This window comes from Oryx dammah, unplaced genomic scaffold (genome assembly GCF_014754425.2).
Source record: "Oryx dammah isolate SB20612 unplaced genomic scaffold, SCBI_Odam_1.1 HiC_scaffold_24, whole genome shotgun sequence".
NCBI lineage: Eukaryota > Metazoa > Chordata > Mammalia > Artiodactyla > Bovidae > Oryx > Oryx dammah.
Genome location: NW_024070208.1, coordinates 52,662,207 through 52,685,314, shown reverse-complemented (window position 1 = coordinate 52,685,314; position 23,108 = coordinate 52,662,207). Strand labels below are relative to the sequence as shown.

The window sequence follows — 23,108 nt, the reverse complement described above, 5'->3', positions numbered from 1 at the left end:
ACATGCATTTAAGAAGTGTACATGTTTCTGAAGGTTTGATAGCTCATCCCTTCTTATTGCTGAATATTATTCCATTGTATAGATATACCACAGCTTTGTTGAGACATTTGTTTACTGAAGGACATCTTAGTTTCTTCCAGTTTTTTGATGACTGTAAATAGAATTGCTATAAACATTTATGTGCAGCTTTCTGTATGAACATAAGTTTTCAAATTAGTTGGATAGAAACCTTGGAGCACAGTTACTGACTTATGTGAAAGAATACGTTTAGCTTTGCAAGAAACTGCCAAACTGTCTTCGCAAGTGGCTGTACCATTTTGTACTCCCATCAGTAATGAGTGCATGTTCCTGCTGCTCTGCGTTCTTGCCAGCAATTGGCATTCTCAGGTTTTAGTTTTTAGCCATTTGAATAGTCAGGAAGTAGTCTCATCATTATTTTAATTTGCATTTTCCTAATGAAAAGTGACATTGAGTATCGTTCATATGTTTATTTGCCATCTGTATATCTGCTTTGGTTAGGTGACTCTTCAGATCTTTTGCCCATTTTTAAAAGTTTTTTTTTTGGTTTGTTTCCTTAGTGGTTAGTCTTCAGAGTTCTTTGATATGCAGAACAAGTTCTTTATCAGATATGTACTTTGCAAATATTTTCTCCCAATCTGTGGCTTATCTTTTCATTATCTTAACAGTGTCTTTCATGGAGCACACATTTTAAATTTTAACAAATTGAACTTAAATCCTTTTTTTTATTTTATAGATTGCACTTTTGATGTTATATCAAAAAACTCTTAACCAAGTTTAAGGTCATGTTGTTTTTCTCCTAAGTTTTCTTTGAGAAGTTTTGTGGTTTTGCATTTTACATTTAAGTCTATGATCCACTTTGAGCTAATTTTTGTAAAAGATGTAAAGTCTGTGTCTTGGTACTGTTTTTTTCTTTTCTGTACATGGGTGTCCAATTATCTCAGCACTATTTAAAAAAACTATTCTTTCACCATTGAATTCTCTTTGTGCTTTTGTCAAAAATCAGTAAACTATATTTGTCTCAAAATAATTTTAATCTGTTCATGAAACCAGTTATAATCAACAATGTCTTAATGAAACAAATTTAAAAGGCGTAAATGAATTCGATGAAATATCACCATTCATTTGATGATGTACATTTTTAATAATATATTATGAAACAACCACAGCTTATCTCTTGTCTGCTTCTTCAACCTCATCATTTCATCTTCACTAATTCCAGCCTCCTGGCAATCTTTCTGTAATTGCCAAGGTCACATTTGCCTTAGGGCCTAAACACTTTCTTGTGGGAGACTTTCAATCCAATTTGCCTTTACGGACCTGAAGGGTCCTTGAAGCTGGTGATCTTTCCTTTTCTCTTGGGAAAAGAGGTGAAATTAACAAATTGTAACTGTCAAGAAAGTTACATCAAGATCTGTATGTTCCTTTCAACCAGATACATTATTCATATTGCCACAAAGGAATAGAACATGTAACATTTATAAAATTCCTGTGAGAAGTCTCTTCTAGACCTGAAATGATGCTGCTTAACTGTTTACTGTCTCTTTTTGGAAAACAGAAAGGAATTAGATCCTGAGTGCTGCCTCAGATGAGGTGAGCAAATGTCATACCTGGCCCATTGCTTCCACTTCAGGTGAGCATTGGTTCAGACCCACCACTGACACAGTCACTCCTTTATCCAGTAAGCACCTTCAGCCTGAGGACCAAGATGGAGTAACCATTTGGTGTAACCCACCCATTGGCAGAGACCTGAAAGCTAGCTACGTAATATCTGAATATTGTTTTGCATGCAGAATAGAGGAAGCTTAAAAATCCTTTGACTGTTCTCTGTCTCTTGGCATCTATGAATTTGGATCTCATATTTAAGAGAAACAAGGACACATTTAGCCCAGAAAGTGGAATGATTTTGGCCAGTCCTAAAATATCTCCTCTTGGAGTGCTTTTCCCCAGGCTAGTTCCTTCTCATCATTCAGCTGTTATTTGATATATCATTTGACAATATTACTTTTAATTACTACCCCTTGACCTGGTTGCTGTATTTTATTTCCTTCATGGTCTTATTTGCTTTCAGAAATTATTACGTTTATTTACATTTTGTCTTTCAAATTGCTCCTCCAACCTTTCTTTAGAATTTAAGTTCCATGAGAGCAGGAGTCTTGGCTATTTTGGTTACCATGGAGATCTGGGACATAGATTCTAAATGAAGATTTTTAAGTTATTGGAAAATGAACAAATGAATGAATGAATGACGGTAGATTATAAGCCATGCATTTTTTCCTACAGACTCTAGAATGATTGGATTTTCATGTATGAATGAGAATGTTTCAAAGGCAATGAAGTTAGAAGATCTTTCCCAGGTGGTATTTATAAGTGATGCTGATAATCAGTTTCCTCTATAAATTGAGACCATTACCTAACTCAAGAGGCATCTAAACATTTCAATAATATATCAGAAGCCATACTTCTCAAACGGCAGGACAAAAAGGTCCAGTAAACGTGAATCAGGATGGTGCCCAACAGTTGTGTTGTGACAAAGTCAACAAGCAATTCTGTAGCACATACAAAATATTCCACAACTCTTAGGTATATAACGAAAGAGTTATCTGAGAAGGGGGTAAGCGTAGATTTATAGATGATGCAGTGTTTGGGCTGGGGGGTACAACAGCACATCAATGTTTTAAATCTCACATTTTAAGTAGCAGGAAATAGACTCATGAGACAAATGGCCAATGCAAGTTAATACAGGTATATATGAGTGAAAAGACTGACTTAAAACGCGACATTCAAAACACTAAGATCTTGCCATCTGGTCCCATCACTTCATGGCAACTAGATGGGGGAAAAATGGAAACGGTGGCAGATTTTATTTTCTTGGGCTCCAAAATCATGAGGATGGTGACTGCAGCCATGAAATTAAAAGATGCTTGCTTTTTGGAAAAAAAGCTATAACCAACCTAGACAGCATATTAAAAAGCAGAGACAGCACTTTGCCAACACAGGTCTGTCTAGTCAAAGCTATGGGTTTTCCAGTAGTCATGTATGGATGTGAGAGTTGGACCATAAAGAAAGCTGAGTGCCAAAGAAGGGATTCTTTAGTACTGAGGTGCTGGAAAAGACTCTTGAGAGTCCCTTGGTCAGCAAGGAGATCAAGCCAATCAATTCTAAAGGAAACCTTGAATATTCACTGGAAGGACTGATGCTGAAGCTGAAGCTCCAGTACTTCAGCCACCTGATGCGAAGAGCCAACTCATTAGAAAATACTCTGATGCTGGGAAATCTTGAGGGCAGGAGAAGAAGGGGGTGACAGGGGGTAAGATGGTTGGCTGGCATCACTGACTCAGTGGACATGAGTTTGAACAAGTCCCGGGAGTTAGTGATGGACAAGGAAGCCTGGTGTGCTGCAGTCTGTGGGATTGCAAAGAGTCGGACATGACTTAGCGACTAAACAAGTGTCTCTGGGAACTGTTGAATGCTATGAAATAGGTAGAATACTAAAAATAATTTATTTACATTATACCAAATAACCAGTACATTCAGTATACACAACAACAAAAAATATATATAACAACAACAACAAATAACATTAACATTGTTAGTTTGCCTCAATGTAGACCAAACAGTCACTTGTTTTGGTAGAGCTCTGAATCAAGCTGAGTTGGGAAATGTTCCAAATGCTCATGATTTTCTATCATAGTAAACAAGTCAGAGAGTGCCCCAGTTTTGAGAACTGGACCATCTCATCACTCGTATCTAATTATACGAGTGATTGCAATCAAATAATTAGGGATGCACGGATTATTTCTTGAATAAATTTTTATTTCTTGGCCTTAGTAAAAGAAAAAAAAAAAGATTTTAACAGATTCTATCTCCAAGATTACTAGATAAAGTTTATTTTGTTTTTTGAAGAATGCTCTCATAGTAGAGCAATTAATTATTTTTTAGAGACATCTTTTAATTAGTAATAGAATCCAGGGCCTGGTATTCTGAGATGTAGGCACTTGTGTCCAGGAAAAATATGCCAGTCATAACATAATTCGCTGCAAATAAAAATGAGATCTTACAAATTGTTTTAGAAATCTGTCATTCCTACGGTGCAAATAATCCCAGACATAATGAAGCGGACTTGGTAAAATCAGCAGCCCTTTTCACTTCACTCTGTATCTACTCTATTTTTACAACAGCTTTTGGTTTAATTTAATACATTATTGTAGAAGAAAGGGTCCATTAAACAGCTACAGAAGAGTGAGAATCATGCCCCTTTTAGGTTTTTTTTTTTTTTTTGAAGTGAAGCATTCAACAGTAGAGTCCTTTAAAAATGGTATTCAAATGATTTTTAATTACTACAAAGGCATTGAGATGTTAATACACTTTCTATAAAAGAGAGGGCTACTATTCTACTCATCCTTTCCTGCCACGAATTTCAACTCTAAGAAAATTATTTCTTTTGATCCACTCTGATAGCATGTAATAAGAGAACAATAAAACATATGGCTCAATTACCACCACTTCTCATCAAGCATGAATTAATGAATATCAAATTATTATTAATTGTTTTTTCTGGCTTCCTCTCCATAGGACAATGATTACACATTGCTGTGTTTTGATAAGTATTTAGTGTTTAACACTTTTTAGACCAGTGTCTAACAGGAACAGATGCTTGAAATCATTATATGAAAGAATCATTCTTTACATTTAGCAACACTTAGACAATAACATGATTATCTTTTTGGTCTCCTTAGTTTGTCAGTTTTTTTATAACTGCCTTAAACTCCCTTAGAATCTCACCCTTTCTCAATGTTCCATGTGCTTTCCTTAGAGAAGCAGTTCCTATATGCATATAAAATAGTTTATAAGTGTGATGTCTCAATTTTAATAATAATAATTTCATACAAGATTACTGACTTTTCAATTCCTTAAGAAAAAGCTCTTTAAAAACCAATGTTATGGCTTAAGCAGACAAAAAGTTAAGTATTATAGCACAGAATACAATAAATTATGACCACTATGACAATATCAATGTCATTGAGTAATATTTATAGATGACGCACAAGAAGATTCTGTGTAACTGACAGTTCATTTTATTTTTATAAGTCATCTGTAAATATAAAGTGCTATGTAGTAGGAACAGGTATAGCATGCTAAAGAACGTGTCTTTGTAGTCCATTACCATTATTTCTCATAGATCATTTACAAATCCAAATTTTCAAAAGAAAGCATAACAAATTATAATATGTAAACTATACATGCCATGTGATTTTTACCCATTGCCAATAAATGCATGTGTTTGTATTTATAAAACATGTTCTATAAAACTTATATCTGTAATAAACTAAAGGATGACACCAACATTAAGTTGTTTAGATATCCTATCTAGTTCCACATGCTTAACAAACACAGACTCAGGTATGATTCTAAAGATCAAACAAAACTTGCTTTATAATCTGAGAGTTTGGGAGCAGAAAGTGACCTCAGAAATCATTTGGTCCATTTCCCCTCATGTTACAGATAATAGCACCAAAATCTGAATAGTTTAAGTGATTTTCTGAGGTCCATACACCTTTTACACTAACGCCTTTCTGCCAGACTTTTATCTTTCTGCCAAAATTTCTATCAACATTTCTTTTGCAGGTAAGAAATGTACATATCTTGCTTCCTTGACAGTTTTGGCAAGATGTCAGTAACATCTGTAAATCCAAATCCCTAGGGAAACAAAGATGAGAAATTGGGAATCTTGGTCTCTAATGGAAACTGTGATGCACAGCCTAATACTGAGCAGAGATGGACCTGGTCAAGGCTGACAATGCTCACTGCCATCAGAAACATCCTTCCTTTAATGTTGGTAACTAGACCACTTGAATTTTTATCTCTAAATCTAACCAGATACCAGATGGTTCCCTTTATGTATGTGACCTTAGTATAAGCAATTATATTATTTATGCAATAGCAGAATTGTTATACAAAGAGTCAGTCATTGGTGTAAAAGCTTTTTTAGATTACATGTTCTTATAATAAAAATTTTAATTCTTCAGTGAATACTTTCCTCTTGATTTTCATGCGCCAGAATTACTGAATCCACTTGGCTGAAAAATGTAAAGAAAATAAGTTATATATACAAATTCAGTACAAAAATAAGCTTATAACTAAAGTTTTAAAAATAATTATTCATCAGTGAGGGTGGGGGTGGACTAAGCAATGTACTTTTACCACCTACTGAATTCATCACTGTGACAAGAATTCTGGTCATACTGTGAATATGAAGCACTGATGCCCCGTATTCATATTTATGACATGCTTGAGAGTCATGTCTTGGTAACTTATATGTACTATAAAAGTGCACACAGACAGGGAGGGAAGACACAAAGACATCTGAGTGTTTTGGTAACCACATCTCCTAAACCATTTCATGGACTCTTGGGACTGAAAGTTTTAGAGCTGCCACCATGCATACCAAGGCCCCCTGACGTAACACTGGATGCTGATAAGGCTGCTCAATGAGGAAGAAAAAGGAATATGAGAATGGCTGGAATATGAGAAAATACAAAGCCAAGTATGAATATAATTAGCTTTGTTCTTGTCATCGATTCTGCAGCCTGATGGAACGTGGGTTTCTGAATATTTTTCAGAGCACTTTCCAGATGTAGCCTCCAAGCACCTCATTAATATCACACATTTGTCATTAAATTCCATATTTTGGATCCCATGTAACAACCGCAGATGTTCCTTTTCCATTCACCACCAGCAGGAAACTTTCCCTTTGTATAGTGCTGTTGACCAGATCCCCAGTACACTATTAACTTTAAATTTTCCATTTAAAATTAACATTAAAAGGTGTTTAGTTTAATAACCAAATTAAATTATAAAAGTATATTCCAGTGCAAATATAAAAGGTCATTCACAGAAATGCACTTTAATTCTAATTCTAACAATGATCTGAGCAAAGAAGATATATTTTTGTTTGCAAAAAATGGAAAATTTCCTACAGTAAATGACCTACGCTTATTTGTATCTATGTCTGGTCTCATATCAGAAGAAAACAGAAATTTTGACTTATTTTATACCATAAATGAAAGGCTACCATTGTATCTGCAGCTGAGTTTTTAATATAATTAATAAAATACTTTCCATTTTGAAATATTTCAACAATATGTAAAGCTCATTAATGTTAGTGATAGTTTCTCACAGAGCTTAACACTTACCTACAACTTTAGAGTAGCAAGATTCACAATGTATTGTTTGTCTATAAATCCAAATACTGTCACCTGCTTGTAGGTTTTCCAAAGGTTGTTTGCATATTTCACACTAAAGGAAAGGTATGTATAAAGTTTACATTAGGTAAGAAGTTTAGATTCTTGGTTAACAGGATTAAAAAAAGAACCTTTTACTTTATTCCGTATCATCCTGTATAGCAACACTCTGATGAAGAGAACCATGAGAGAAAGTAAGAGTATACTTGTCTGATCCACACACCAAACTTTCCAAACAAATTCTCTCATAAATCCCTCTACTATGGAGGTGTGCATTTCAGGGCATACCTACTACTGAAGTTTCTACCTAACTCACAATAGAGTAGATAAATATTTTCAAAAATTGGTCATGCCAAAGACAAGATCACTGTTGGATATTGCAAATAAGAACACTAAGTGTATTTATTGTTTGCTTACTAATGAAGAGCTATGCTGTCCTGATATAGTGTCATTGAGCAAAACAAACTTCCGACTCCAGACACAATTTAGAGGGGAATTTGTTTCAAGTTATGCTGGTTAAAGAGGCAAGAAAGTCTTGACATCTATCTTAAACCTGTGCTCAGTGGAGCAACTCTACTGCCAACTGGCTGGCTTTCAAGTTCATTGATGCAAACTGTCATAGGTCAGTTAGACATGTTTAAGCCAGTTCAGGTAATTCTCTATAATTACGGCTATAGAGTAATCTGTCTTATCTTAGTGTGGGGATATTTTTATTCTCAGTAGTATTTTATGATTAAATTGACAATGGAAATAAATCATCCAAAATATAACAAAATGGAAATTATTCCTGTTGACCAAAGACAATAATCAGGAGAATTTTCTTCTTTAAAAAGTTTTGTGCATAATAATTTAAAATAAAGAGCTGTAGATTAATTTTTGTTCCACTGAGTAAATTTGAATAACTTCAAAGAAATTTTACTCTTATAATGAAATAATTATGAAATTTTCATGTCTTATTTTATATAGAATTCTATATATGATGGCCTAAATTTGGATTTTGTTGCCTCAAAATGAGGCATTGAATTTGTTATTACTTTGTGTCATTGCCTGAAGCTAATTGAAAGAGAAGCAATCAAGTGTCAAAGTATTGGGCTGGCCAAAAAGTTCATAACATCTTATTGGAAAACCCAAACAGACTTTTTTGGCCAGCCTAGTATTACATCTACCTGACTGAATCAGATAATTTTCATCAATCATAGAATCTATCAGCACTAGAAAGGACCCATAGATTCAGGCTGTGGTTCTCAAACTGGCTGCCTGTCAGATCTATCTAAAGTGAAAGTGAAAGTGAAGTCGCTCAGTCCTATCGGACTCTTTGCGACCCCATGGACTGTAGCCTGCCAGGCTCCTCTGTCCATGGGATTTTCCAGGCAATAGTACTGGAGTGGATTGCCATTTCCTTCTCCAGGGGATCTTCCCCACCCAGGGATTGAACCCAGGTCTCCCGCATTGTAAACAGACGCTTTACCATCTGAGCTACCAGGGAAGTCTAAGATCTATCTAAGAAGTCTTAGATCTATCTAAGAAGACTTTAAAAACACCAATGCCCAGAAATCATCTCTAAGATTCATGATGTAATTGGGGCTGGTCCCAAGCATTTTATTTTTCTCATCATCTCCCCGAATGATTATAATGTTCATCCTGGGTTGAAAACCACTGGTCTGATCAGCTACGTCATTTTACAGATGAAGAAACTTAGGCTAAGCTAATTTAGGTGATTGTCCAAAGACACACGGCCACAATTAGTGTCAGTTAGAACTCAAACTCAGGTCTTCAGGTTCCTAGTTAAGTGCTCACCTAGTTATACCAAAAACTATATTGTTGACCTACCTAATACTTTTGTGAAAATTAAAAGAAATGGCATATGAAGGCACAAATTGTGAAGCATTCTACTATGCACACTTTAGTAGTTGTATTATTATTCTACTAAGACATTGACATTGACAAGTTGCTCAGTCGTGTCCGACTCTTTGCAACCCTATGGACGGTAGCCTACCAGGCTCCTCTGTCCATGGGATTTTCCAGGAAGTGAAAGTCGCTCAGTCATGTCTGACTCTTTGCGATCCCATGGACTATACAATCCACGGAATTCTCCAGGCCAGAATACTGGAGTGGGTAGCTTTTCCCGTCTTCAGGGGATCTTCCAAACCCAGGGATCGAACCCAGGTCTGCCGCATTGTGGGCGGATTCTTTAACAGCTGAGCCACCAGGGAAGCTTATTCCACTACTGCTGCTGCTGCTGCTAAGTCGCTTCAGTCGTGTCCAACTCTGTGCGACCCCAGAGACGGCAGCCCACCAGGCTCCCCCGTCCCTGGGATTCTCCAGGAAAGAACACTGGAGTGGGTTGCCATTTCCTTCTCCAATGCATGAAAGTGAAAAGTGAAAGTGAAGTCGCTCAGTCGTGTCTGACTCAGTGACCCCGTGGACTGCAGCCTACCAGGCTCCTCCATCCACGGGATTTTCCAGGCAAGAGTACTGGAGTGGGGTGCCATTGCCTTCTCTGGCTCATTCTACTAAGCCATATTTAATTATAATTAATCATGCTCTCAAAGGCAGACTGAGTTTTAACTGTTGTTAAGCCCATCGATCCTAATTTTATGATGTAAGAAGCCAGTAACTTTCTTCTCAAAAATTTCTTCTCCTTTTTGGATTTCATTATATATTTAATGCAATGTGGAGAAGGCAATGGCACCCCACTCCAGTACTCTTGCCTGGAAACTCCCATGGACAGAGGAGCCTGGTGGGCTGCCATCTCTGGGGTCGCACAGAGTCAGACACGACTGAAGCAACTTAGCAGCAGCAGCAGCAGCATGATTTATGAAAATGCTGCAAAAACTTTTCTAAAGAGAACAAGTATTTATCTTTTTATAGATTTAAATCTGTAGAATAAGCGTTATCAACGTGTCAGTAATCAACTCGAAGCCTAAAGTCAAGAGAGTAATTATAAACCTTGGAGTTTCAGGCTGAGAAGTCAAAAAAATATTTAAACAGTGCATTATTAATGTGCATGACAGTGTTTCTGAAAATTTTAACTTCATCTCATATATTCCATTAGATAATTATTTTTACAAGTCATTATGCAATTTTGTATGAGGATTAAATGCAAGAAACATAGCCATACCTTGAAGCAAGTCGAATGGCAGCAAATTTGTAATTCATCTAAAATCATCTTGTTTTCTGTGCCCAAAGGTTTTCGACAGTAAGTGCACATGTCTCTGTCAATGACAGACCTATAGAGATGTAAGCAGTTAAAAATAAATTTGTCATCATGAAAAAGACAGATGTATTCCCCATAAAGTCATATGGCAATAACATGTTAATTTCATTGATACTTCATAAATTGTGTAAAAATCACGGAAAGTTGAGGAGTTACTTATCCTAGTAATAGACTGGATTCTTCTAGTTATTTCAGAATGATATCAAAGAATTAACATAAAAGACAGTTTCAAATTATTAATTCATTAGCAATCAAAAGTGCATCTGAGCAGGTTAAAGATGTTCACAGTTTCCTAATTGAACTAGGTCATAAGTACCCCCTTGAAGCTAGAAGAGGGTTTTAAATTATTAATGTACATATATCATAGAAAAATTATGTTGAAGATTAATGTAAAAATTTAACTCTCAAACATTCAGTAGTCCAAAAATAGAAATCCATTCAAGAACATGTTGGTAAATTCACAAATGATGGATACCCTGGACTATAGAGTCCAGAATCACCAAATTCTCCCTTGCTGATTCTCTTAGTGTCATTGCAAGACTCAGAATATTAGGGTGACTTTAGTGTCAAAAATTCTTTGCTATTTACTTTGGAAAAATAACATTCAATAGTAAATAAATGATTAGCAAGTTCTAAAGCCCTCGAGTCACATCAGAGCCTTAATAAAGGGTCAATAACTATGTGATTCTTATCCTTTTGGAAGGTCTTAGATAGTCTTAAGTAGCACCTTGGGCAGAGTTTACTAGTCTCAGGGTGTTAGCATAAAAGCCTGAAATTTCCAGAGTACTGGGGTAGTGAAATAAAATAGCTAATACTTATAGTGCTGATATGCTTAACATGTACAGCACATTTTCCATGCACTTTGCATATATAAACCTGTCTATTCTTCATAACATCTCTGAGAAGCAGGTTACTCTTATTTTTATCATTATCGTACACAAGAGGAAGCTGAGGCATAGAAGGGTAAGTCATGCAGCCCGTGAGGGGCAGAGGCAGGGTGTGAATGAAGGCAGAGCGGTCACAGAGCCCTGGGCTGCCTCTGGGCCTGCCCGTTGACTGGGCTCACCAGATGATAAGAAACTGGTCACGCCCAGAAACCACGATCAATCCTATCATCAGAACCAGGACTCAAAGCAGAGAGGAGGGAAAGAGGATGGGAGGAGGGGGTAAGAGAGGCTCCCCTCTCCACGGAATTCTCTAGACAAGAATTCTGGAGTGGGTAGCCATTCCCTTCTCCGGGGATCTTCCTGAGGCAGGAATGGAACCCTGGTCTCCCACACTGCAGGCAGATTCCCTACCAACTGAGTCACTGGGAAGCCCATACATATGTACACACACACTTAAATTTCCCATTTAGACTGTAAACTCTTCAAGAGTAGAAAGCAGGCACTCTCTAGCATCCTTGCATTCCAGAGACACTGAGAGAGGAGCTGGGAATACAAAGAAGAACGAGAAGGTCTCCTTCAAGGAGACGTTGCTTTCCACTAGGGTAGCCAGGTGGCTGGATGATCACCTTGTATTACGGACATGTGAAGAGTTAGGAGAGCACAGCCAGATGAACAGCTAATCTCTGGGGTGAAGTAGGAAAGGCTGTCAGCATAAGTGCCAGGTGAGTTAAAGCTTGAAGGTGAAGGAGCTCTCAAGGTGAGGTGGGGAGGGGCATGATGGAAGGGTTCTAAGCAGAGTGAACAGAACGTGCTAAGGTGAGACACAATGAGGGTGGCTGGAGTAGTTGAGCTTTAGTCCCTATTCAGCAGGACAAGGTGCTGAAGGCCCATAAATCCTGTGCAGAGGATTTGGTCTTTATCCTATAAAGCAGTACTGGCCAATTTATTGTGTGTGTGTGTGTGTGTGAGCTTAGACCACAGTACTTTTAATGCGTTTTCCAATACAATCATTATTATAAACTTAATATGCAGAAAATGATTTGAAACCACTTAAAGTGATGAAAGTACATATAACATGACTTAAAACTCTAATTTATTAAGAATTTAAATTGTGATCATAAACTGAAGCAATGTTTATTTCTTGGGCACAATTAGGAAGAAAACATACCAAATTTAGTGTTTGCCCTAGTACTGGGTCTCTCAGTCATAAATTTTCATACCCTAATAATTTAATGTGTGTGCATGCTCAGTCACTCAGTTGTATCTGACTCTTTGTGACCCCATGGACTGTAGCCCACCAGGCTCATCTGTCCATGGGATTTTTCACACAAGAATACTGAAGTGGGTTGCCATTTCCTTCTCCAGGGGATCTTCTTGACTCAGAGATCAAACCCATGTCTCCTGTATCTCTTGCATAGGCAGGCAGATATTTTTATCACTGAGCCACCTGGGAATCTCTTATTTTATATATAGTAGTATATATATATCGGAGAAGGCAATGGCACCCCCACTCCAGTAATCTTGCCTGAAAAATCCCACGGACAGAGGAGCCTGGTGGGCTGCAGTCTATGGGGTTGCTAAGAGTCGGACACGACTGAGCGACTTCACTTTCCACTTTCACACATTGGCGAAGGAAATGGCAACCGCTCCAGTGTTCTTGCCTGGAGAATCCCAGGGACGGGGGAGCCTGGTGGGCTGCTATCTATGGGGTCGCACAGAGTCAGACACGACTGAAGCGACTTAGCAGCAGCAGCAGCAGTATATATATGTCGGTCCCAGTCTCCCAATTTATCCCTTCCCTCCCCCACCCCTTGGTAACTATGAATTTGTTTTCTACATCTGTGACTCTATCTCTATTTTGTGGATAAGTCCGTTTGTACCCTTTCTGATTCCCCATATGACAGACACCGTATATTTGTCTGTGTCTGACTTAGTTCATTCAGTTGATAATCTGTAGGCCCATCCATGTTGCTGCAGATGGCATTATTTTCTTCTTTTTTATGGCTGCATTAATGCTGCTGCTGCTGCTGCTTCAGTCGTGTCCGACTCTGTGTGACCCCATAGACTGTAGCCCACCAGGCTCCCCTGTCCCTGAGATTCTCCAGGAAAGAACACTGGAGTGGGTTGCCACTTCCTTCTCCAATGCATGAAAGTGAAAAGGGAAAGTGAAGGCGCTCAGTCGTGTCTGACTCTTAGCGACCCCATGGACTGCAGACTACCAGGCTCCTCCGTCATGGGATTCTCCCGGCAAGAGAACTGGAGTGGGGTGCCACTGCTTTCTCCAACTGCATTGATGACTTGACTTTAAATGGGATTGACACGATTAGATAAGAAGTGTGGGGAAACAGCTAATTTCTCACAATAATCCACAGAAAATGTTACCTGACTGACTGGCTTTAACGGAGAACTGACTTTTGCTCTGGTGGCTGAAGAAATTTCAGGGACCACTTTGGGAATAGGAGTGAAATTCTTCATATAAAGAGCAATACTTTAGTGAAGGATGTTTTCCTTCACTTAAGCTAACCATTAAAATATGAGCCTACCAAACTCTGAAGCTGCTGATGCTCTTACTAAGATCATACTGTTAGTCAAAGATCTTTTCAGAGTATTTTTAAAAATCTATTTCTGTTTTTTTTTTTTTTTTCTTATCTAGACAATATTTGTGGTGCTCAGGTAGTCACATCAAAGAGCTATGACTTAAAGGCAAGACACTCAGAAGACCCTTGGTAATACAAGATCTCACAAAAGTGACCAAAAGAGGATATAATTTTAATGCCTGGTTCATCTATGTTTCCCTCAGCAAATGGGACATAGGTGTTTTGTTTTGTTTTGTTTCCTGGAGTCATTTATTGAGTATCCATGAGGTGCCAAGGACTGTGTTCCAATCTGAGGCTGTGCATAAAAATATGTCCTGACCCTCAGTGAGGCTTATTTCAGCACCAGCGATAGAGAAACACCGTCAACAGAATATCGGACATTTGCATTACAGCTGGTTTCCAGTGGTTGGGTTGCAACATGAATTATTTATTTTCTTTTTCTCTGCTGGAAGTCTGCAGACTCGCGTCACATGCGTGTCACCTATTTGCCCCACTGAGCATTACATGCTAAAAGAGAGTAATCAAGAGCCAAATTCTGGGGTCAGTTTACTGGCATTAAATTGATGCTCACCCTAACCCTCTCTCCTGGGCACTGAGCCCATGCTCGGAGTGGGTCATAGCGGTGCATCCACGCAGCTGTTTGTAAGGTGAGCTGGCTGTAGAAGACCACAAGGAGAGAGGGCTGAGGACACAATCTAGGGATGCAGTGAAGCCTAGAGGCTAATAATGTGGGGGCAATGGGGACCCCAGGGATCACAGCAGAGACACTCGCCTGGGAGCTAGCTGTAAACACAGAAAGCTCTATTGGGACAACGTACATCAAAATCAGAGAATGACAGCCAGGAAGCCAAGCAACAAACTCCTGGATGCAGAGGTGGTTGTACTTCCTTCCACTCACACAATCAGCAGTAGAACAGTCACTCTCAGGAGGGACATCTTCAAGTTCAATGGACAATAAGAATGCTATATATATATATATATATAGTATATATATATAATACTTGTAATACTTTAGTATATATATATAGTATATATATATATATAAAACACTTGTAATACTTTAGTATATATATACAGTATATATATATAATATTGGTAATACTTTAGTATATATATACTATATATATACTTATAATACTTTAGTATATATATACTATATATATACTTGTAAAACTTTAGTTTATATATAAGTATATATATACTTGTAATACCTTAGTATATATATATACACTAAAAATATTAAATATATATTATAAGTGAGTACATGTATACATATCTAATAAAAACATATTATTTATAAAAGTAAATATACACATATATATGTAACCCACCAGGCTCCTGAGTCCATGGATTTCTCCAGGCAAAAATTCTGGAGTGGGTTACCATGCCCTCCTCCAAGGGATCTTCCTGACTCAGGGATCGAACCTGGATTTCCTGCATGGGCAGGCAGATTCTTTACCATCTGAGCCACCAAGGAAGCCCAAGAATATATATGTTTATTAATATATGTGTGGATATGGGTATATATATACTTGTATGTATGAAAGTACAGATATACTCACCTATCTGAAGTCGAATAAACAGTTTGTATGTATTTTCCAGAGACAGTCTCCTGATATCCATCCTTTGGTGATTTGCTAGAAACAAGCACATACGGACATGTGAGAAGTGGGCTATTTCCCTAGTGTTGAAGTATTGATATATATTAATATCCCTATGTAGGCAAGGAAGCACGCACACACACACACACACTCACTATTGTTATTCTTTGTGATGTTCTCTGTCAGGACAATGTACTAACCCTTTTTTTTTAACCTGGAGAAGTATTGATATGCAAGTTACCTCCAAGGTGACATAAGTTGACATATACACCTAAATAAAGAATGGGGTAAGGAGAGCACAAGTGTAAGCAGGAAAAGTAGTTATCGTTTTTCATGAAATTTGTACTTGCACCTCCTTTATTTTTACTAAAAGAAAGCTAACTGTTGTTCTAACATAAAGAATATACACAAAGCATGACTATACTCATTGCAAGCAAATATAGACAGACATCATTCACGTAGAGAAATACTCTTGAACTTTTAGGGGAAACTCTGGAAGCTTTTATTTTTACATGAAAACGTCCAAGAATTGTTTAGAATAAAGCAAAAAATATTTTAACTTTCGAAAGTCCTCTTTGTTCCTTTTCCGCTCCAGTTTGTAAATGTCATTCGCTCCTGGAGACAAATGAAGAGTGTGTTGCACTAATCGGCTGGCTGCCTGTAATTGCCTCCCTGGTAAGTATGCTACCTAGGAACATATGAGGACCAGAAGCAATGTGTTCCTATTATTTCATACAGTGAGGGGTAACTCCACATGCCTCCCCTGGGATTTTTTAATGAGAAATTTCTCTCTCACTCCAAACAACCTGCAGGCAGTTGCAGTCAGAAAGAGAAACTGCTTTATGGAACACAGAGCCCACAGTGCTAAATGAGTTTGTGCATATTGATGCATGACACGTATACAGACATTCCCATTTTATGGGTCAGAAAATTGAGACTTGAATTGAGACAGGAAATTGAAGTGAAGTGGCTTTGCTGAGGTCACATGGTCAGTAAATGACAAACTCAGATTTGATTCTAAATCACTGTCGATTTTAGGGAGAATTGGATTAAGCAGGAAAATCAAGCTTGAGGTTGCATTTCACAAGGAAATTTATTCTTGGGTTTGAAAAATCCTTTTGAGGGGGACGGCTGCTCAAATCCTGACACACCTTGAATTTATGGTGGCTCCACACCCACCCCATACACTGCTCTCTGGTCTCTTTGAACTGGGTGATGATCAACACGTATACAACCTATAGTTTATCCATATTTAAATGCCCCACTGTTACCCTATGCCACAATTAGGCTAATTCTTTTTTATAGACTCCTGAAAAACTGAGTAACTTGTGAATCCCTGATCTTGGTGGACATTTTCCTCGATATCCATCACATCAGGCAGCAGAGTTTCTGGGCTTGAGCATATTTACTAAAAAGTTATACCCCTTGTTTCGGATTAGAGGTGAACAATAGAAACAATTAAAGTATGACTCCAAATTAACACAGGAATACTTGTATGATTTTATAAGGTTCATTATGCGCATGTATGTTTATTTGACTACTTTCAAATAACAATCCTATGATGTATACATGTATTATATTAAAATATTATTTAGTCTGTCCTATGACTTTGTATGATTATTTGACAACTACTTAAAAATATGACTTCCCTGTAGCTCAGATGGTAAAGAATCTGCCTGCAACACAGAAGACCTGGGTTTGATCCCTGAGTTGGGAAGATCCTCTGGAGAAGGGAATGGTGACCCACTCCAGTATTCTTGCCTGCAGAATCCTGTGGATAGAGGACCCTGGTAGGCTACAGTCCATGGGGTTGCAAACAGTTGGACACGACTGAGCAACTAACACTACTACTGATAATAATGGAAAGATTATAAAGAATTATTAATATATATCTAGAATCAGTACTCTTTTAAATGGTCTGTTATTTGAAAAAAATAAACATACCTTAAAAAATGACATTTCTTCTTAAACACAGATTATTTCAAAATTATAAAATACATAAAGCAAAATACTTCAGATAAATTTCCAGTACCTATTCTCCACATATGTCCTTGTGTACACAACTGTATCCTTTGATCCTGCATGCCTGGTTTCAGCATTGGAGCTGCAATACAAACCATTTGACTTTATGTTTAAAGTTTGTTTATAGGATAATCAAATCAACAAGGCAATTATCCAATCCAATGAAAAAATAATGCTCATATATACCTTCTAAACTATAACCTTTGAAATATAAATGTTAAATTGGTATTAATCCATTTCTGAAAAATTTATTTATGTTTCCCATTTTGTCTTAACTTCTACTGTCTTGGCCTATTTCCAGAATACTACTATGAAAATCGGTCACTTGGGAAGTCTATTGTAGACCATGATGATTATTTTGAATATTTGTGTACTATGTTTTAGTGTCTATTACCCTAATGTCTCATTCATACTTCCAAACCATTGCTTTCCCTACAAATCTCAGGCAAAAAGTAGACCTTAATTAACCAACATGATAACACCAGATTCAGTGAAACCTGCAAATCTATCTGAGGAAGTCGGTTCAATGTCACAATCATGTTTTTAAAAAAATTTTTTTTAATTAAAAATTTTTTTTAATTTTTAAAAAAAGACTTTTAAGGAAAAATCACATCTACACTTATTCATAACTGACAGCTTACCAATAACCAAGATGTTTACTCAACATCTTTGTACAAGCGTATAAAGCCACTGGTTAAAATTAAAAATTTCTGCATTTCAAACAAATATCATACATTAATGCATATATATAGACTCTAGAAAGATGATACTGATGAACTTATTTGCAGGGAAGCAAAGAGAACAGACTTATAGACATGGGCAAGGGGGGAGGAAGGAGAGGGTAGGACGAATGGAGAGAGTAGCATGAAAACATATGACTAACATATAAAATAGATATCCAATGGGAATTTGCTGTATGACTCAGGAAACTTAAACTGGGGCTCTGTAACAACCTAGATGGGTGGGGTGGGGAGGGAGACGGAGAGAGGTTCAAGAGGGAGGGGACATATGTGTGTCTATGGCTGGTTCATGTTGATGTATGGCAGAAACAAACACAATATAGTAAAGCATTATCCTTCAATTAAAAATAAATAAATTTAAAATAAGAAATTTTTATTGGAACACAAAAAATGCATAAAAACAACAACAGCAAAATTCAAAATTTTTCTGTATTTCAAAGGAAGGATCAGATTGCATGTGGATGTTTTCTTTAAAAAAAAAAAAACAGGATATAAAAAAGCCAGAAGGAGAATGGTCCTGTCATTTATTCTATAATTGACCACAGTACCTGAGCGTCTTTCTGGCTTCATAAGAATAGGCAGCTGTTCTAGAGGATGGGCTGATTAAAGTCTCACTAGATCCAGTGACCTGGCCATCTTGCCTGAGAAAGCAAATGCAAATATTTGGCACTTAAAATCAAGGCAACTTAGAGGACTTTTGTTTTATTAAGATTCTGCTCAGACAACATTTTTTTAAACATACAGTAAAGCTGTTTCTGTTTGCCTGGTTTCTGGACATATACACAGACAGAATATGTGTACTATTTTATTCTTCCATAGACACAACTGTCTTCCCATTATGAATAATCTATAGGCACGTGTCACATTATCTAACAGTAGGACAGAATACTTTTTTAACCAAAGGCAGGAACCATATGAAACTGGTTGCAGTAACATTCTCACAGCACCAATGGCATTTTCAAAAGTTTTTCATGTACAACATATCTGGGAGTTTATCTATTTAATGAAAATTATCTGGGGGTTGCTTTGAGAAATTCCAGTTTCCATTTTAACAGAAAAGCCGTACTTTGAAGATCGCTAAAGAACTTTGACCTAGATTTCTGCTAATCTAAAAATGTCACTATGCTCAACAAAGTGTAGGCATATTTGCTTTTTCCTATGAAACAGTGGAAAATTAACGTTGGCATAGTGAAAGCTTTAGCTCTTTTTCTTTCCTCATGTTAGAAAACTCTGACAGAGGCAAGACATAAAAATCAAGAGGAGAATTTAGATCTCAATCATGATTTATCATTCTTGACTGGACTGTTCCTTCCATTTCCGGGTAGCTTTTAAAGAAGAGAAAAACAATTGTTCACATATTATCATCTCTGGCATGTGGAAAACCATCTTCTAGTTTTAAGACAGATGTTTCAAAAGACATTTGGCAATGAGAAAGTAGAATGAATATTATTAGAAGATTCTCAAATGTGATCATTAGAATATATCATTTCGGAACAATAGACCTAACTAGGAACTATTTGGAAATATTCAGATAATATAGTAAATAATACAAAACCCAATTTCAGCAAATAGTTTGAAAGGACAAAGGTTGTCAATGAATGCGAAATGTGTTTGTACTGCCCTCAGAAAGGTAAAATCACACATTACCAGTTTGTGAAACCTGTAATAGGAACGGGAAATACTTTGCAAACAGTTCTGATAAGGATTGAATTGTGTCCTGCCAAAAATTCTTATACTGAAGCCCTATACCCCAGTGTGATGTGGAGACAGGGCATATGAAAAGGAAATAAAGGTTAGGTGAAATCATAAGGGTGGGGTTTAATCCCATAGGACAGGGTGTCCTTATAAGAAGAGGAAGAGGTACTAGAGCTTGCTCTCTCTCTGAGGACACACAGAGGAAAGGCCATGTGAGGACATAGTCAGACACAGTCATATGCAAACCAAGAAGAGAGTTCTCATCAGAAACCAAACTGACATTGGTCCTCGTGAATTTGATGTTCTTGCTACATCGTGAAAGAATTCAGAGATAGGTAAGAAGTAGATTTATTTAGAGAAGAGCACAGACAGAGTGTGGCCATCTCAGAAGGAAAGAAGAGAGAGAGGCTCAAAATGTGGTGTGGTTAGTTTTTGTGGGCTGGGTAATTTCAGAGGCTAGTGAGTGGGAAGATTACTCCAATTATTTGGGGGAAGGGGTGGAGATTTCTAGGAACTGGGCCACTGTCCACATTTTGACCCTTTATGGCTGGCCTCAGAACTGTCATGACGCTGGTGGGTGTGTCATTTAGCATATGCCAATGTATTTGGCCACCTCATGCGAAAGTTGACTCATTGGAAAAGACTCTGATGCTGGGAGGGATTGGGGGCAGGAAGAGAAGGGGACAACAGAGGATGAGATGGCTGGATGGCATCACGGACTCGATGGACGTGAGTCTGAGTGAACTCTGGGAGTTGGTGATGGACAGGGAGGCCTGGCGTGCTGCGATTCATGGGGTCGAAAAGAGTCGGACACGACTGAGCAACTGAACTGAACTGAACTGAATGTATTACAGTGAGCATATAATGAGGCTCAAGGTCTACTGGGAGTTGAGTCTTTAGCCATCTTGGACCTAGTTGGTTTTAACCAGTTTTTTCATGTCCTATGGCCATGTCATTCTTTTTAAGGTTTTACCCCATGCCCTTCCTCCTGTTTCAACAGTATCTTGATCTAGAATTTTAGTCTCCAAAAGAGTGAGAAAATAAATTCTGTCTTTTAACACCTGGTCTGTGGTATTTTGTTATGGTAGCTTGAGAAGACTAACACAAGTAGCATTTCCTAATTGTGTTTACAATGAGACTAATAATAATACTTTATAATCGTCAATAAAAATCAGATGTTAGTAAATAAATTTGGAATGCTGAACAGCAAATTCTTTCTTGGATTTGTTCCTCTTGTAATCTGGGAGGATAATACACTTTTAAAAAAAGAAATCTTTTATTTTGGATCATTTTAAAGGTATAGAATAATGGGAATGACAGTTCAGAGAATTCCAGTATACTCTTCACCCAGCTTCTCTTAATTTTAACATCTCACACAACCATGATCCATTTGTCAAAACTAAATAATTAGCGTTGGTACAATGTCATTAGCAAAACTACAGACATTTCTATTTTACCAGTTTTTCCACTGATGTCCTCTCTCAATTTCAGATCCAAATCAGGATACTACTTCCACATAATCACCATGTCTTAGGGTCTGTGATAATTGATAAGCCTTTCTTTGTTTTTCATGAGATGGTGATAGATCTTACTAAGGAAATTCTATCTTGATGCCAGTAAGCGGTAACACTAATTTTTAAAATTATTTAGAATCATAGAAATAGTTAGAGAAACAATTCTTTGGAAACCAATTAAATAATCTGTAGTGCTTTAAAAAGTGCTTTTAAAAAGGATTACTCTCCAAAATATATAAGCAGCTCATACAGTTCAATATCAGAAAAACAATCCAATCAAAAAATGGGCAGAAAACCTAAACAGGCATTTCTCCAAAGGCATACAAATTTCCAATAAGCACAAGAAAAGATGCTCAATATTTCTCATTATTAGGGAAATGCAGATCAAAACTAAAATGAGGTATCACCTCATACCATTCAGAATGACCATCATCCAAAAATCTACAAAAAAAACATGTTGGAGAAGTTATGGAGAAAAGGGAATCCTCCTGCACTCTCAGTGGGAATGTAAACTGATACAGCCATTATGGAAAACAATATGGAGATTCCTTAAAAAAACTAGGGAAAATCTACCATATGACACAACAATCCCACTACTTGGCATATACCCTGAGAAAACCACAATTTTAAGAGACACATGTAACCCAGTGTTCACTGCACCAATATTTACAATAGCCAGGACATGGGAGCAACCTAGATGTCCATTGACAGATGAATGGTTAAAGGTGTGGTACATATATGTGATGGAATATTACATATATGGAATGGATTTGAATCAGTTGTAGTGAGGTAGATGAACCTAGAACCTGTTATACAGAGTGAAGTAAGTCAGAAAGAGAAAAACAAGTATTGGAATATATATATGGGATTTAGAAAAGTGATCTTGAAGAACCTAGTAGAGAACAGAGTTGTGGACAGTGGGGAAAGGTGAGGGTGGGATAAATGGCGAAAGTGGCATTGACGTATATACACCATCATGTGTGAAATAGATAGCTGGTAGGAAGTTGCTGTGTAACATAGGGAGCCCAGCCTGGTGCTGTGTGATGACCTAGAGGAGAGGGATGGGGGGAGGGGAGGGAGGCTCAAGAGGGAGAGGAGATAAGTGTGTGTGTGTATGTATATATGTGTAACTATGCCTGATTCACCTTGTTGTACAACAGAAACCAACACAACATTGTAAAGCATTTTTCCACCAATTAAAAAATTAAATTGAAAATGTTGCTGGGTCCCCACATCAGATATTCTGACTTAATTGGTTTAGTGTAGGGCTTCCCAGGTGGTGCTAGTGGTAAAGAACTCAACTGCCAATGCAGGAGACATAAGAGACCAGGGTTCAGTCCCTGGGTCAGGAAGATTCCCCTGGAGGAGGGCGTGGCAACCTACTCCAGTATTCGTGCCTGGAGAATCCCATGGACAGAGGGGAGCCTGGTGGGTCACAGTCCATGGGGTCGCAAAGAGTCAGACAAAACTGGGGCAACTTAACAGGCACATGACTTGAGTACTTGGATTCTTTTAAATCTCTCCAGTGAGACTCATGTAAGACAAGGTTGAGAACCACTGCCTTACAGGCAAT

The 23,108-nt window shown here is 37.5% G+C and overlaps 1 protein-coding gene across 1 annotated transcript in view; it reads right to left on the bottom strand.

Annotated features, from left to right (window-relative positions):
• Nucleotides 1-4,226: 4,226 nt before the first annotated feature.
• SCEL (sciellin) overlaps nucleotides 4,227-23,108 on the bottom strand; it is a 124,742-nt gene continuing 105,860 nt past the window's right edge. Inside the window, exons 30-35 of the mRNA XM_040266907.1 lie at nucleotides 18,875-18,967; nucleotides 17,597-17,668; nucleotides 15,526-15,600; nucleotides 10,384-10,492; nucleotides 7,215-7,317; nucleotides 4,227-6,098 (exon numbers count right to left, since the gene is read on the bottom strand). Coding sequence (XP_040122841.1) covers nucleotides 6,082-6,098; nucleotides 7,215-7,317; nucleotides 10,384-10,492; nucleotides 15,526-15,600; nucleotides 17,597-17,668; nucleotides 18,875-18,967 — 469 coding nt within the window. The 3' untranslated portion in view covers nucleotides 4,227-6,081. The remainder of the gene's footprint in view (nucleotides 6,099-7,214; nucleotides 7,318-10,383; nucleotides 10,493-15,525; nucleotides 15,601-17,596; nucleotides 17,669-18,874; nucleotides 18,968-23,108) is intronic.